General features: G+C 36.7%; 1 protein-coding gene across 1 annotated transcript; it reads right to left on the reverse strand.

The window, feature by feature from the left end:
- Window positions 1-2,086: 2,086 nt before the first annotated feature.
- LOC107823129 (COP9 signalosome complex subunit 4) lies at window positions 2,087-9,822 on the reverse strand. The gene is made up of 14 exons (XM_016649720.2): window positions 9,536-9,822; window positions 9,044-9,195; window positions 7,863-7,966; window positions 7,702-7,762; window positions 7,070-7,162; window positions 6,885-6,985; window positions 6,365-6,473; window positions 4,779-4,823; window positions 4,540-4,608; window positions 4,359-4,450; window positions 4,217-4,259; window positions 3,624-3,683; window positions 2,937-2,996; window positions 2,087-2,415 (listed from the first exon to the last, which is right to left on the reverse strand). Exons 1-14 carry the CDS (start codon window positions 9,663-9,665, stop codon window positions 2,341-2,343), a joined length of 1,194 nt encoding a protein of 397 aa, XP_016505206.1. The 5' UTR covers window positions 9,666-9,822; the 3' UTR covers window positions 2,087-2,340.
- Between the last annotated feature and the right edge of the window lie 6,243 nt (window positions 9,823-16,065).

Below are 16,065 nucleotides of genomic sequence, written 5' to 3' on the forward strand. Positions count from 1 at the left end.
AGAGTTCAAATTCTTGTAACATATAATATGATAAAGTGTTCAGGAGTATATAAAATTATTTTTTATACATCGAAAATTATGTTGCTTTTCTACTATTTAATATGTCATATTCAGTGAATCAGAGAACCAATATATTATAAGAATAATAAAGAGCATGCTTCTCCTTATTTGCCGTAATCAATTTCCTTTATCACTTTAAACTTTTAAGCAAAATGTCCGAATTCTTAATTACTTATAAGATTCCAGAAGCATATTGTTATAATTGTTTCTAAGAAGTATAATTACAAAGTGACATACATAACTATAAAACCAAGTAACATAAATTGGAGGAGCCAGAAGATGATTTATTAGGAAATAATGACATAGAAATAAAAGATGGTAAAAGGCAGAGCTATTAAGAAAATTACACAAGCTAGAAGATAATAGGAAAATAAATTTGGCAACCCCATAGATTTAAGCAAAGATTTCGATGAGTAAGACTTCCTCAAAGATTACCAATGCTTGCTAGCACATGTAGCACGCGAGACCAAAGGAATTCATAATTTTGCCTTTAAGTTCAAGAAAATAATCAATTATATCTTCTTCCCCCATTTATATACAAAGAAGATCAAAGATTTAGTCTAATGGCCTTATAGTTATATGCTTGCAAACAAAAAATACATAAAAATTATTTTAAGAGATAGTAGTGATAATCAAAGAACAAACCTTTGGCAACTAAAGTTTTTTTGCGCCGTTTCTAATTATATATGTTGTATCTGCTTGGTGTGGAAAGGGGGTTGTTTGATTCTCCATGGAGAAGAATCCGTGAAAGTGGATTATTATGCCTTTTTAAAAGAAATTGGAAGTAAGATGAAGTGGTTTCATAATTTTGACAGATAAAGTGGGAGTTCAAAAAAAAGATCGACTTTTGTTGAGAAGAAGAAAACGGTTTTTGACTAAGCAGTTTGAGTTTGCGCTGTCAGAGCATCGTGAGTCTGAAGCACGAAAACGGTAGATGTTGATATTTATTAGGTCAAAGACGCGTATGGAGTTATATTATGTGTTGGTTTCAAAATAGTATATTATTTTTTTGAAATTTAAATTAAAGAAAGAAACTAATTTTACCTAATTTAACTAATATTCTCCTAAAATTTCCACATGACATTTTCTTAATGCGACACTTGGCAATTGGCTGACTTCTTTCCTTTTAATAATAGATTAGTCCTTTCTAGTTATGTAGAAATTGTGTACATACAAAATAGATACACGAGTTTAGCCTTTCTTGTGGATACAACACGATCATGCATCTTTCATAATTTGGAGCAAATAGGTTCTTTGATACACAATCATGAGAGTGCATTAGAATGTTACCTATGATGTCATATTCTTGTCGAGGGTCTATCAAAAATAACCTCTCTGTTCCATTGAAGTAAGAGTAAGGTCTGCGTACACATGACCCTTGAGATTTTACTAGGTCGTTGTTGTTGTTGTTGTTGATGTCATACTGTTGCATATTCTCTCCTAATCTTAGTGACTTCTCACGCATAATACTTATACATCGTTCACTTTGATTGTTAATAGTCACATGCCATGTGTTGATTTTTTGACGCATTTAATCCAAGTAATATGATCGATATACAAGTAGCAGATGCCCTCTGTTTTAAGAGATTAAGAATTTATATCATGTGTCCAACCTTAATACTTATATAGAATACTAACTAGTAACTACAACAATTACAAAAGCTTAGCCAACTAAGGAACAAAAAGGTCCAGGGAAGAGATTTAAAAGAATCCTCTATGGTGAAATAGAAAATACTGGCTTTAACAGCTCATTGTGATCATTGGCTAGAGACAACAATTTAAAATAGTAATTAACCAGTGGAGATGTCATTTGAGTTTATACAGGCGTCCTTTGTATATCGTTATGTGGAGCTCCTAAACTACTAAATGGAAGATTTCTCGGTGGTCTTTAGATCATGGAAGAGTAATATTTCAACTCCCTTTTCACATTTCTGATCATGTCTCTGTGTTCATGTCATTTCTTGATATTGCAACTTTTGACTTTTTTCTTGAATATTTGCACATCCGAGGCATACCCAAAAGAATACTTCCCCACAAAACCAAGAAGAGCCACATTTGCCCTAGAAGCACATCTCACAATTTCAGTAAACCATGTAATCTAGAATAGCTCATATTACAGTGAGCTGCCGTACCTAGGATTGCAAAAACAGGTATCTCATGTACAATTAAAAATAACTAGGATTAAAAAAAGTTACAAACGATGTGTTGAAACTAGCGAAAGCGTAGAATGACATGGGTAGAGTAAATGGTGCCTCCAAAATCGCCACAGCATAAACAAAACTAGACAGGAATAGGGAGGCCCTTCTTCGCCATGCTATCAAGAACATCATTGAGAGCTTGGCAAAGGCCCATGATCTGCAAAGATTAGCATCGTTGTCAGCACTAGTATCATTTCAATAAATGAAAACAAGAAAAGAAGGTTTGGTATGACGGGATCATTTTCCAGCAGTTGAAGCAAATAATATGCAAGTTTAGAGTCTAAATAGTTTATAAGGAAAGACTTTCTCGCTCATAAATAAAGGGAGTCAATTTCTCCAATTTAAGGGAAAATGTTTATCTCCAAGAAAATGACTCCCACCATACCAAACTCCCCCAAAGACTTAAATTTCAAATAAGAAATAACACTACGAGCATATAGAGTAAATTGCCCAAATTGGTCAATTATTACGCCTGCCTCCTATTCAGATGTTGATAACTTCTATGACTTGTTTATCACCAAAAACCAGGGTAAATTGATAGAAGAGTTAGAGTAGTTTGACGCCTTTTTGTTCTTTTTCTTTCTTTTTTTAGGGTCAAAAAGAAATTCCTAAACTTGACACAGCTAATGAAAAAAGAAACATAAGATAGATTTCCAAGCATGTTAGAAAATAAATCACCTGTTGATCCCACTGTTGTAGTTCTTCAGTGTCATCCTCAAAATGTATGACACCTTCAACCTGACAATAAAATCAACTTAAAGCAGAGCATGTCGAGAAGAGAAGATGAAGGATACAGTTGCCTTAACGAGATGCGGATAGGGAATTAAAGAGGAAAATATTGTACATGTGCTTCCTACCTTTTAACACAAGAAGACATAAAATTGACCAGTTTTCATGAGACAATAGATGGTACAACTACAAAGAAACTCAAATTGTCTCCAAACCGTATTTATCGTAATTTGACAATACAATGCATGTTAAATACAGTCCTATAAATCTCTAGATTTGCTACTAAGAAGCAAGATAGCCATTTAAAATTATTTTTTTATCAGCCGTCATTGAGAATTATTATACAATTAAAACCTTTAGCGCCAAATAGTATTTTGTCAATCATATAAGTTATTTAAAGTGGCCTAGAAACAAATTTATCATATGCAACAATATCTTACACGTCAAACTACGATCCAAGCGTACTCACTATCAGCATTACAGGTAGGCGGACATGGAGATCAAGAATGTATACATGGCATGCATGGACACCCTATACCTAAAGCTAGCCAGTGACAAATCATCATCCAATATCATTCCTTCCTCTCTTTAAGGACAAAGATAAGGGCAGATGGCATCACTAATTGAGAAACTTACCTGATCAATAGATCCCCGCATTCTATCTTCGAAAATCATTCTTGAAGCAATTTTCTCAGCCTGCATAAATTTTTTGTTAGAATTGACTTGGTTTACAGATGGAAATGAATTACTTATAAAGCAAGCACAATTGCTAATTGATCTCGACACAAGCACAACCACGGCAAGCAATAAGCAAGTTATGGAACATTTTACATTTCCCCATTTAGGAATGGTTTAGTTAAACATGGTGATTAGATATATGTAAAGCAAGCTCAATCACAAATTGATCTTAGTACATATAAATGGCAACCAATGAGCGAGAATAGGGAGTACAACCATAAGATGTTGCCCGAAAAATGGTCAAGGGGACTAATCACTTATTGCAAATAGATCAACTGCGCCATCTACCGCCCAAAAACATCCATTTCTCATATAATTCCTACACCAGCCATACCACTCAGAGCCCAGCCTATAATTACCAAACATAGCCCAAGAGTACAACCACTATGCCTCAACACAGGCTACTTGGGATGCCATGGAGGCACAACCCAGAAAATTAGCTCAAGAACAGACAGAATTAAGAAAAAGAGCTTAGCAACATCATTAAGTACCTTTTGAGGGGGAATGCCCAACAAAGTGCCCAACTCATCAAAACTGTCACAGGTCAACAAAGGGATTAGATTAGATGATAGCACCGCATGAACTATGAAAAATCCAAATCACGAACAAGGAGAAGATAAGCTTCCATTCTACCTTATATTTGTATAAAGTTTGCTAGCACTCAAGAGATTATGTTCAATCATAGCACGATCCAAAACTGTGAAGTTATCAGGCAAAAGTGCTTGCTGTAGGAAACACAAAAAAAATTCCATAGAGAGAAAATGAGATAATGTATTTTGACACTTTGAAAAGTAATTAAGGAAAAAAAAGGGACCTGATGTGGCTTCAACTCTTCTGCAAAAGCATCAATTTCAGGTTTTCTCAAGATTCTCTCCAGATAGACCTGAATATTTCAAATTAAACACAATTTAATTAAAAATAATATCTTAATAACAGAACATCTGACGAAGCACTATATGCGCATCCAAAATAGATGATAGCGCAAGGAAGGGCAACTCAGGCATGAGAGCAAGAGACTTAGCTATGCAGTTTGTATAAAGCTAAGTGAAGTACCTTCTGCAAGATTGGATAGATTTTTAATTTGGAGCAACGCTCATCCTGGTATCAAATAAGGAAAAAAGAAAAATATTTAGCAAAAGGCTGAACAAATTGCACGGAGGGGATCAGTATATCTTCTTTAGTCAGTCATTTAGGACCCCCTAAAAAATCTGATGAACAGAACTTGACATCCTAATATGACAATATGATGGAAAATCTAAACTGGAAGTTGTCCAAGAAAACTAATTAATCTCAAATTTCCAACGGTTATGGTGACAGTTAAGTTTACAAGATCTTAAGCCCACAGAATGACATGTCCTCCAACTATCATCACCTAATTCCACTACCATTTCCTAGGCGTTATGCACCTTCCATTTTCTGTCAGTTGTCTGAAATTCTAAGCGAATGTGAGCAACTATCAAATCATTGAATTAGAAAGTTCATACAATTATGACTGAAGCAGTGTCTCTAAAAGCGAAAAGCGTAAGAAAGTCACAAAATTTGAGGCTCAACCAAGAAGAACAAAGCACACTCTTCTTTGAACTAGGCCCTTGATTTGCAGAAAATATAAAGGTTACAAAATACATAATATATCGGAATATAGCTTATAACATCATATGTAGGATTAACGTTACTAATTCCAATATCCAAGATACAACCATGATAATATTAATCCCAATAACTCAACTATATATCATCAAATTATTAATTCAACAACCCCACGGAAGACAATTTCAAATTTTGGTTGTCAATTAATTAGCCATAAAAAATCATATCACAACATCATTTCTATGACTGTTTCAATAAGGATATTGAAAATTAGCTTTTATGCAAAGAGCAATTTTATTATTAATAATACTGACACTTAGCTTTAAGTCTTAATTGCAAAGAGCCATTCTGATATTCTCCTAACATTCGACCTATAATCAAGAAGTGGAGAATAGAAGATGATATAGAAAACAATCAAGCATATGAGAAAAAGATTTATTGAGAGCAAAGAGAGTAAAAGAGAGAAGAAAAAGAGAGGCACAAGGGCATAATAGCAGAAGCAAGTGAATTGCAAAAAGAAGAGGAGAAAAAGAAGAATGAATCATCTTGAGAAAGAAACACAATAAGGAAGAAGCAAATCTAGATAATCAAAGAATAGTAGAAGAAGAGCCATTACAAACCGGAGCATAGGAAAAAACAACGAAAAAACTGCAGCATATCTGAAGAGAATTTAAATACTCTGAATAGAAAAGGCCTTATTCTATCTTTTTTCTTGCTTTCATCTCTTAAAGCCAATTCAAAGAAGTGTCCCTCCTCAATCAAAATATGCCTTACTGCCAGAAGCGCACTAAGTTGATCCGCTTCACCCATGCAAAGCGAGAACCCTCACTTCACATTGTCTCATTACTTTAAGCAACGTAACAGTCGCTTTTAACAGCAATAGACTAAAGAAAGCTCAATAGAGAAATGGACACAACTTAAATCTAGATTGTTTCACAGTAGCAAAAGCACAGGACAAGTACAAAAAAACTCCCGCCTGCCAATTAGCTGCTTAGCACTGTTTGAAAATAACAATAAGAAAAGATTAAAGCTCTGAGTCCTTGCATCCTTACTTTGTACAGTGTGGCAAGTACACGAGATCGTTGAGGACCTGCTGCAGCCAAAATTGTGCACGTCACAGCAGCTGCCAGAGCTTGCTCTAACGCAGCTTCATCAATTTCTCTGTAGAACAAAAGACCATCAAGTAACATGTTGTACTCAAGTATAAAATGATAGGCATTGTAACAAGGACAAAGATTAGACATCATAATGTGCGTAACATTGATTATGATGCATGTAACATTATTCAAGCCAAAAGCTAAACCTTTGATCTCGGCACATTAAGTTAAGCATATTCTTAGTTTTCCTAAGCTGTTGACCTTATTAGTTTCGCTCGCATCATAGATTCTACTAACACAGAATTCCTAAACTCAACAAGTACCCATACAAAGAATAAGAGTTAAAGGGGCTGCTGCCTTTTTCCTCGGGGCTTATAAACATTCACAATCACTAACAAGACAAAATTTTAAACAATCAAAAATTGTTGAAGAAGCATTGTTTTAACAACTACTAGTATATTCTGGAAAACCTTACTCGTCACCAATTTGTCGCTTCTCAATCTGAGAAATGTCATAGTAACGCAAGGCAGCTTCCAAGAATTTTCTCTTCAAATCTAAAATTCTAGCATAGCAAACCTGAAATGATTGTTCACGAGATATAAGCTGGTGACAGTGACATGCTCAAACATGAAAAGAATGCCTATATCATATGACAGCAACCTTGTACTGCAAATTCAATACTTCATTCTTGATGCCGTTAACTTTAAAGGAAGCTTTATTAATAAAAGCTTCTGCATTAACTGCATCATCGTCCTGCCAAACAAGGAGTTGGACACTGTTAGAATGTCAAAGAGAGAACCAAAATTATGGAAGTAAACTGAGCTTCCACAGATCAATGCATCTAAAGAACACACCAATAGGAAGGTACATAGATCTAAAACTCTAACTCCCCTTTTGATAGGTAAGCAGAACAATGCATTTGAAACGGAACCAAGGGGACACTAAAGTTAACAAATCACATAAGTAACATACAAGGCTTTACTCGTCAAGAAAATAGACATAATTGGTACAATTTGCAGAATAAGTTCCACAGGAGTTGTGTACTGCACACTCATTTGTATCCTTCTAGAAAAAGATCAGTACAAACTAGTTTGTTTCCTACTAATCCAAAAAACACTCGTCTTTGCTCTTTTTGGAATCCATACAATTTTTCCAGAGCCATAAGCAAAAGAAACAATTTGGGACAATAGCCAGCAGGGAAAAAGATTTTTTACTGTTGTGATACTCGTGAATGTTTACTTGACATCAGAAAAATAGGAAAAACGAAAAAGAAAAAGAGAAAAAAATCCAACCTCGAGATATAGACGAGCAATTTGGACACATTTTGAAACTATGAAAGTCTCATCAACAACTCTGCAGAACAAGAGACACCGGGAAGATAGAGATTTCAGGTTTCAATGAAAATTTAAGAGACACGGCAGGGAACAAAAGATAAGTAAAAATATAATGAGACCTCATTGCAGAATCTAAATCGATGCCACTGAGCATCTGGGCTGCTTTTGACCATTGTTGTTCAGACTCGTATAACACTGCAAGTTTTTCCCGAATGATCAACACCTACAAAGATAGGATGTTGTTTAGAATCTTGCATTAAAAATATAAAAGGCCAAAAGAACCCATATGTGGAGGATCTCTTGTTAATGTGCAGAAAAATAAATAATTTCCAACACCAATCTTCGTCTAAACCGTTTTCTCAAAACTAAAATACTTGAGAAACATCAATTTCTAAGATGACTATGACTTCTGGGGAAGGGGGGGGGGGATTGATCAGAAGATAAAGAGATATTTCAGTGACTTTGGTGATAACCCACTCTCACAAAATTCAGTTCTTAATATCATTTCCATCAAAAAGGAATCGAGGTGTAGATATGCAACAGTTCCCATCAACGTACCAACTCTAAAAACACACCCATTATAATCAACGACGCCATGGTCCCAATGTGAGGTGTGCCCTATGTGCTGCATTCTAATTCTTTGTTAGCCTGTTATTTTAACTGGTTTTAGCAAAAATTAGGAAGCTAAAATCTGATCGGTCAATTAGAAAGAGGTTATTTTCTGAAAGTTAATTGTTTCGTATCTTCGCATCCCTTTTTTCTGTAAGTACTTCCCACTCCATTTATGGAACACAGGGAACAAAAGAACATGATTTCAGTCAGCAAATACGGGCCTTCTCCTTTTACATGATAGAAATCCGGATTCAATATTTATCATTCTACATATATCATGTTCATCTCTGTACATTTTCTAGATAGAGTATTCTTATTATTTTCTTGAGAAGTTCTCAGAGATGAAATTACAAACATCCAATGCTACAACCTTAGAACTACATATATGCCACCAATGAGACAACAGATAAAGCAAAGAAACACAATTACAACACTTTTTTTACGGTAGTGGCTGGGGCCACCTTGAGCCAACGGCTCACCTCCACTATTCCACTGAGTACCTACTACCTCTCACCAGCAGAAGTACCAATTAACTTTGCCGGCAAATAGGACGAACTCCCTAATGCTTCTCAATTTCACCACAATTTAAACAGACCGTAGTAGAATAAATCATTCTGAGGCACCAAAACTTAGATTAATTTAGAGTTATATAAGGCATTAATATATGAGTCCAAAAATAGTAGCAAACCTGTTCTTCAAAGGACACAACACGAGGCTGTATCTGATTGAGAGTATAATGCGCTACTTCCTTTTGAACCTCTGCTTCCAATCTCCCAAGTTCTTGTGCAAATGTCTGCAATAGCTGCCTTGATACCACCAAGGGCACATCATCCGATAACACTACATAATTGTACACAAATATCAATTGCTGTATTATTATTTTTTATAACCATGGTGTCCGGGCCAGCTTGTGCACTACCTCCCACTAACAACACTAACAACAGGTACCATTTAGCTTTGTCCATCAAAGCTCGGATAGATGTAAAGAAATCACGAAGTGTTTTTGTCTTCGCTGGGATTGAACCTCATGGTTCTTAAGGCACTTCATTGACCACTAGGCCACGCCTTGGGTGCACAAATATAAATTGATATATAAATCCTCTATATCTATTTCAACTGAGAATTATATATAGCATGAATATAAATAAACAGCAAACTATGAGAGAGAGAGAGACTGAACTGTGATCGATGAATTGCTTGGCTTGTAGAATGTCGCTAGATGCGAGAACGGTGGAGAGAATGTGCTTGTACTGTTCGATTTTCTGGCGTTGGTCGCTGATCGCCGAGGCGCTAGCGAACGCGCTCTCCATTGCGAATTAGGGTTTCGTATATCTCTCTGGGCAAAACCAAATCTTCTCGACTACGTAATTGTTGCGAATGTCGTCGAGTTCTTTTTCAAAGCGTTAATGGAGCTTACCAATTTTTGTTTGGCCTATAAATAGGGATTTGACGGTCATCTGTTTGCCTGCTTTGGTATATGGGCTTACGGGTGTTCAATATTCGTTCTCGTTATATTTGATTTTAAAGAATTCGCTTCGTTATTTTTATTTTAGAATTAATAATTTGGAGAATTTTAGAATAAACAAATAAAATCTGTCATGTGATTCATAAAATTGATTTTCAAACTCAAAAAAAAGGGGAAAAGGTTTTTTTTTAAAAATCATTAGACCAAATTATCAATGATGTGACATTTTTAAAAGGGAAAATGCCATTATTATTTTTTTGTAATTAATTGTATTATTTACCAAAGTATCTATTTACAATCAGTATTTCAAACCTCAATTTGGACAGATGGCCCCAAAATTCAAGTATCTCATCTCACTACCTCTTATTTCTAGTTACATGACCTATACTAGGGGTAGAAATTTAATCTACTCAATATTCTATACAATCTTGGCTTCAAACTTCCTCTATAGTGTACTTCCTGAATAATCATTCTTGTAACATCTATGTTGCTTCTCTTCTTCTGCTAAAACGTTCTGTAGTTCCTTTCCATCCAAATTTGGTATATAGCAGCTGCTAAAGTAGTCCGATAGGTCTCTGCTTGTGCTTGCCTCCCATTTGTGTGCGTAATGGCCCAAGTAATCTCATCTTCCCATCCCTGTGCTTGTCTGTTTATCCCTTGCCATGCAAGTAGTAGCCACACAGTTTCTGAGTATATGCACTCAAAGAACAGGTGCTGGTGGCTTTCTAAAACTATTTCACATAGTGAGCATGTTTGACAAGTTATGACACCCCGTTTGCTCAGCCTGTCTCTAGTATACAACCTGTTCTGGATTGCAAGATACATGATGAACAGCCATTTTGGACATCCTTGGTTGTTACATGTAAGTTGCCTCCATGTTACTTTAGGAAAATCACCACGAAGCTTGTTATACATTTCCCTTATAGAATAGTGTTTATCATATGAAACCTCTCTTTTGTTGATCCCTACTTCATTCAGATGCTTTGCAGCTTGTAACACCTTCTTAGTTGTCCAAGCAGCTTGACTTGCTTTACTTTCCCATGGCACCTTCCCTTTTATATAGTACTCATGAATTCACAAAATCCACAATCTTTCCTTCTTTTTACATATATTCCAGAGGTGTTTTATAAGAACAGCCTTGTTCCATATGAGCATATCTGTAACATTTAGGCCACCTGCAGACTTTGGAAGACATACTTTTTCCCATGCCACCATAGCTTTCTTCTTTGTATCTACCTCCCATGTCCAGAGAAACCTTCTACATATTGTTTTAATTTTATGTAGCCCTGTTTTGGGTAAGGGAAAAATTTGAGCCCAAAATGATTGCACATCAGTTAATACACTTTTGATTAGCTGCAATCTCCCTGCATTTGACAGAAACTTGGTAGTCCAACTGATTACCCTTCCTAGCATCTTGTCAATCAAAGGTTGGCATTGCCCAACTCTACGATTTTTAGAGCTTAAAGGAACTCAAAGGTACCTAAAGGGTAAAGAATGAATAGAGAATCCCAAGGCTTGAGTGATTTCATGTTGGGCTTCTAGTGATACTCCTCCAAAGTAAATGTTGCTTTTAGATTGATTTGCAATGAGCCCGGATACCTTAGAGAATTGTTGAAAGCATATGTATAGCATCTTTACTGAAATTACATCACCCCTGCAAAAAAAAAAAAAAAGCTAGTCATCTGCAAAGCATAGTTGTACTATGTGAAGCCTTTCACATCTAGGATGATAGTTAAAATTTGGCTTCTCCTTCAATGTTTTCAACAATCTTGTCAAGTACTCCATTGACAATACAAATAGATATGGGGACATTGGATCTCATTGTCTTACCTCTCCCTTGGCTGCAAATGGGGGGTAGGACTTCCATTGATGATTATAGGGTACGATACTGTTTTAACACAGCCCATGATCCATCCTACAAATTTCTCAGGGAACCCCAATTCTGTTAGCATATGTTCAAGAAATACCTATTCTATAAAGTCATATGCCTTTTGCATGTCTATTCAACATGCATCTAGGTAATACTCCTTTCCTGCCATAACCTTTAATCAATTCATGACTGAGCAATACATTATCATCCAGCACTCTACCAGGCACAAAAGCGGCCTGGATGTGTCAACTAGAATCTCCATAACAGGTTGCAATCTACTAGTAATTATTTTTGACACAATCTTATACAAAGCAGTGCAACGGGAAATAGGCTTGTACTCCTTAACTGAGAAAGGGTTTTTCACTTTAGGTATCAAAGTAACCGAGGTAGTATTTATAGGCTGGTACATAGCAACTGTTTCAAAATATTCCAATAGTGCATCGGTTACCTCATCTCCTATAATAGGCCATGTCTTCTTAAAGAAATATGAATTAAACTCACCCTCTCCAGGTGCCTTCATATCATCTATTCCTTCAAGGACTTGGAATATATCTTCTTTAGTGAATGGTTTTATGAGCTGCAGCTATTGGTTCCTGTTTAGTTTGGCTCCATGCTATAGGACACCAGGGTGTATGGCTGGCAAGTTTTCAAACGCTGAACCCAACTATTGCATATAGAAGCCCATTATTTCCTTCTGAATCTCCTCAGTATTGTTGGTTATTTCTCCATTCTATGTTGCAAGCATTCTGATTTGATTCTGCACTTTCCTCCCTTTCATGTTGGCAAAGAAATATGCAGTGTTTGAGTCCCCCAATTTGATGTTCTGCACCCTTGATTTCTGCTTATATATGTCTTCTTCAATGAAGCTCCATTTTTCAAGTTGCACTTTGAGACTTTTTCCTTGTCAAACTGCTATGGACTCACATTAGTATCCCTCATTTGGCTCTGCAGGTCTTTCAGTTCAACTCTGAGCTTGTGTATCATCTCAGTAACATTTGTTCTATCATTGTAGCTTATTCATTTCTTTCCTGATTGCCTTTAGATTCTACCATATCCTAGCCATCTTCCCATCAGTCAGGGCCCAATTCTCCTGTATTATCTTTCCAAAGTCTGGATGTTCAGCTAGATAATTGAAGAACTTAAATGGCTTTTTCCCAGTTTCAAGTGATGTTGCTATTTGTATACTCAATGGGGAATGGTCTGAGAAATAGGGGTCCATTATCTGAACCAGTAGTGGAGGCATATTGACCATCCAAGCAGCATTTACAATAGCTCGATCAATCCTACTATATACATAGTTATTAGTCCATGTGTATTTACTTCCAACAGTTGGTAATTCATTCATACTGCAATCTTCTATGAATTCTTTGAAGTCCTTGGTTTCATGTTCCTGTACTTCACTTCCATGGCTTCTATCCTCAGTATACAGATACAATTGAAATCCCCCATGATTAACCATGGACTTGTCATTTGTGCATCCAAACTTCTTAGTACTCTACAACTCACCTTTAGTATGAATCATGTGCAACCCATATATAGCTGAGAAGTGAAATTCCCTTGTCTTTATCTTCACTAGACCATGAATCACTTATGATGATGTATCCAGAATAGTGAACTGAATATCATCTGGATTCCAAACAACCCATATTCTGCCTCTTGACCCATGGCCTGCATTAATACACCACTTCCAATTTGGCATGACCTTATTGATGATTACATCTGTTTTATTGTCTTAAACTCTATGCTCACTAATTGCTATTAAGCTAATTTTGTACTTCTTTAAAAACACCTTCATCTCCTTGTGCTTGAACACCTTATTGAACCCCCTTAGATTCCAGGCAACTATCAACATGCTTGAGGAGTATGAGAGTTCCTTTCCCCTACACCCTCTCCATTTGCATCTAGTTTGGGTTGAGCATGTTGACTTGAGCTCTGTCCATCAGACTTTCCTCCTTCAACCAACATCTTGAATATATTTATGACAGTTATATGACTGCCATGTTGAGGCACTTGTGGATTTTTTGTTGCTGATCTGCCCCTCATTTCCCTCCAATCTCCAGCATCATCAGGCACAGTTTGCTTTGTTGGTATTTCATCCTGTTGAGTAGGCTTTGTTGCTTCAGCTGTCTCCTGATTCCTTGTTTTATCAGTAGCTCCAATCACCTTCCATTCTGTTTTCTGCTGCTGTGGTTTTGTCTTTTGTTGTGGCCCTGGCTTTTTGTCATTCAGATTTTGTCTCTCTGTTTGACACTTATGTCCTAATTGCAAGCACTTATGACAATATATTGACTTCCAATCATACCACAATGCTTGTTCAAACACCCTCCCTTTTGGATACTTAACCTTAACACTATTAGGTAGTTCTCTAATGACATCCACTTCCACAAGAATTCTAGCAAAAGATATTCTAGTAGAATTTATTGTGCAATCATCAGCATATAATGGTTGTCCCAAATGTCACGACCCTAAATCTGGACCCGATCGTGATGGTGCCTCTCGTGAAGACAAGGCTAGCCGACATTCCGCATTTCACTATTTAACAGTAAGAAACAGTCTAATGCATGATAAAATAAACCAAAGTTTAAGCAGATAGTAGCATAATTTGTGAAATACAACCTAATACAGCCCGATACCGGGATGTCACTAGTTATGAGCATCTATCAATCCTGATAGAAGTCGAAAAAAGTCTATAAGCTATTACAAAAGGTCTGATAAAGAGATATAAATGATAAAGGGGGAGAAACACGGGACTACGGACGCCAAACAGCTACCTCTTAGACTACGAAGTCTGCCGGAAGCTCTCAACTCGTACTGGCAGGATCAGCAATGCCTGAATCTGCACACGGGGTGCAGGGAGTAAAGTGAGTACTCCAACTCAGTGAGTAATAATCATAACTAAGACTGAGTGATAGGAAATCATAAAAAGTACATCAACATGCTGTATAGAGTAGTACAAAACCATTAAGAAAGAAATGAAGCTGTGAAATCTCTTAAAGCACCTTAGCTCAGTTTAAACTTCTTTAAAAAATGACTTTTTAATAGTTAAACAATTGAATGCAAAGCAATTAGAACAGATAAGCACAAAAAATCCGCCCCTCGGGCTCAAATACACAATTAAACAGGTAAATGACGGACAAATAAGACAGATAAGCACATAAGGGAATGCCCCTCAGGCACAATGTCAACAATACCAGTCCTTCGGCTATATCTCACATCACAATGGGTACCCGCGCTCACTGGGGGTGTGCATACTCCTGAAGGGGCCCCTTACGGCCCAAGCACAATATCAAGCCATCTCGAGGCATCATCGCTAGGCTCTCGGCCTCATATCAATCAAGCAACCTCGTGGCGTACATATCTCAGGCCCTCGGCCTCAAATCAAGCTCAATATTTCCTTACAACATAGGCCATCGACCTTACTTAGTCAAAATCCTCACAAGCCACTCGGCAGTAGTAAAACAAGATTTCTCAGCCCAATTATCATTTAAAAGTTCATTTAAGTGTTAAAACATAGTAGACATGGCTGAGTATGAAAATAGTGAAATATATCATGACCGAGTTCAAGTATAAAGTCAAAAAGGTGAGGAAATATCAATAAAAATTCTCGAAGGATTCAAATAGTTGGCATTCAACCCAAATAATGATGATAGCAAATAGATTTCAGTCAAATACGCGGTAAAATAGTCATTCGGGATGGACTAAGTCACAATCCCCAACAGTGCACGACCCCACGCTCGTCATCAAGCATGTGCATCACCTCAATATAGCACAACGATGTGCAAATCCGGGGTTTTATACCCTCAGAACATCATTTACAATCATTACTCACCTCAATCCGGTCAAATCTCTAGCCCGCGATGCCTTTGCCTTTCGAATCGGCCTCCACTTGCGTCGAATCTATCCAAAATCAAAATCACAATGTCAAAATATTCTAAGGGAATGAAGCCCAAGCGAAAATAATCAATATACGACACAAATCCCGAAATTAGCAAAACCCGACACCTGGGCCCACGTCTCCGAATTCGAAAATTTTTACATCAACGGGTTCCTTATCTCCCCACGAGTTCATACATACCAAAATCATCAAAATCCATCCACAAATGACCCCTCAAATCTCAATTTCTAGGTCTCCAATTTCAAGCCCTAGTTCTTCAATTTTAGGCTTAGATTCCATGATTTATTAGGTAGATTTCACACTAGAGTCGAGTTTTAAGTCCAAGAATCTTACTTCCAAGTGATTCCTCTTGAATCCCTCTTTAATCCTCTTCAAAAAGCTCCAAAAACGACCAACAATGGAAGACATAAACCTCAAAATCGCGGACAAGACGACTATTTAAACCTTCTGCCCAGGCCTGAAATCTTTCATCGCGATCGC

This window comes from Nicotiana tabacum, chromosome 16 (assembly GCF_000715075.1).
Source record: "Nicotiana tabacum cultivar K326 chromosome 16, ASM71507v2, whole genome shotgun sequence".
Classification (NCBI taxonomy): Eukaryota; Viridiplantae; Streptophyta; class Magnoliopsida; order Solanales; family Solanaceae; genus Nicotiana; species Nicotiana tabacum.

Coding starts and splice junctions, on each gene's coding strand:
- LOC107823129 (XM_016649720.2), bottom strand. CDS start 9,665: ATGGAGAGCGCGTTCGCTAGCGCCTCGGCGATCAGCGACCAACGCCAG. Junction 6,986..7,069: donor TATTGAATTTGCAGTACAAG/GTTGCTGTCATA, acceptor CAATCATTTCAG/GTTTGCTATGCTAGAATTTT. Junction 4,824..6,364: donor TACTTGCCACACTGTACAAA/GTAAGGATGCAA, acceptor ATTTGATACCAG/GATGAGCGTTGCTCCAAATT.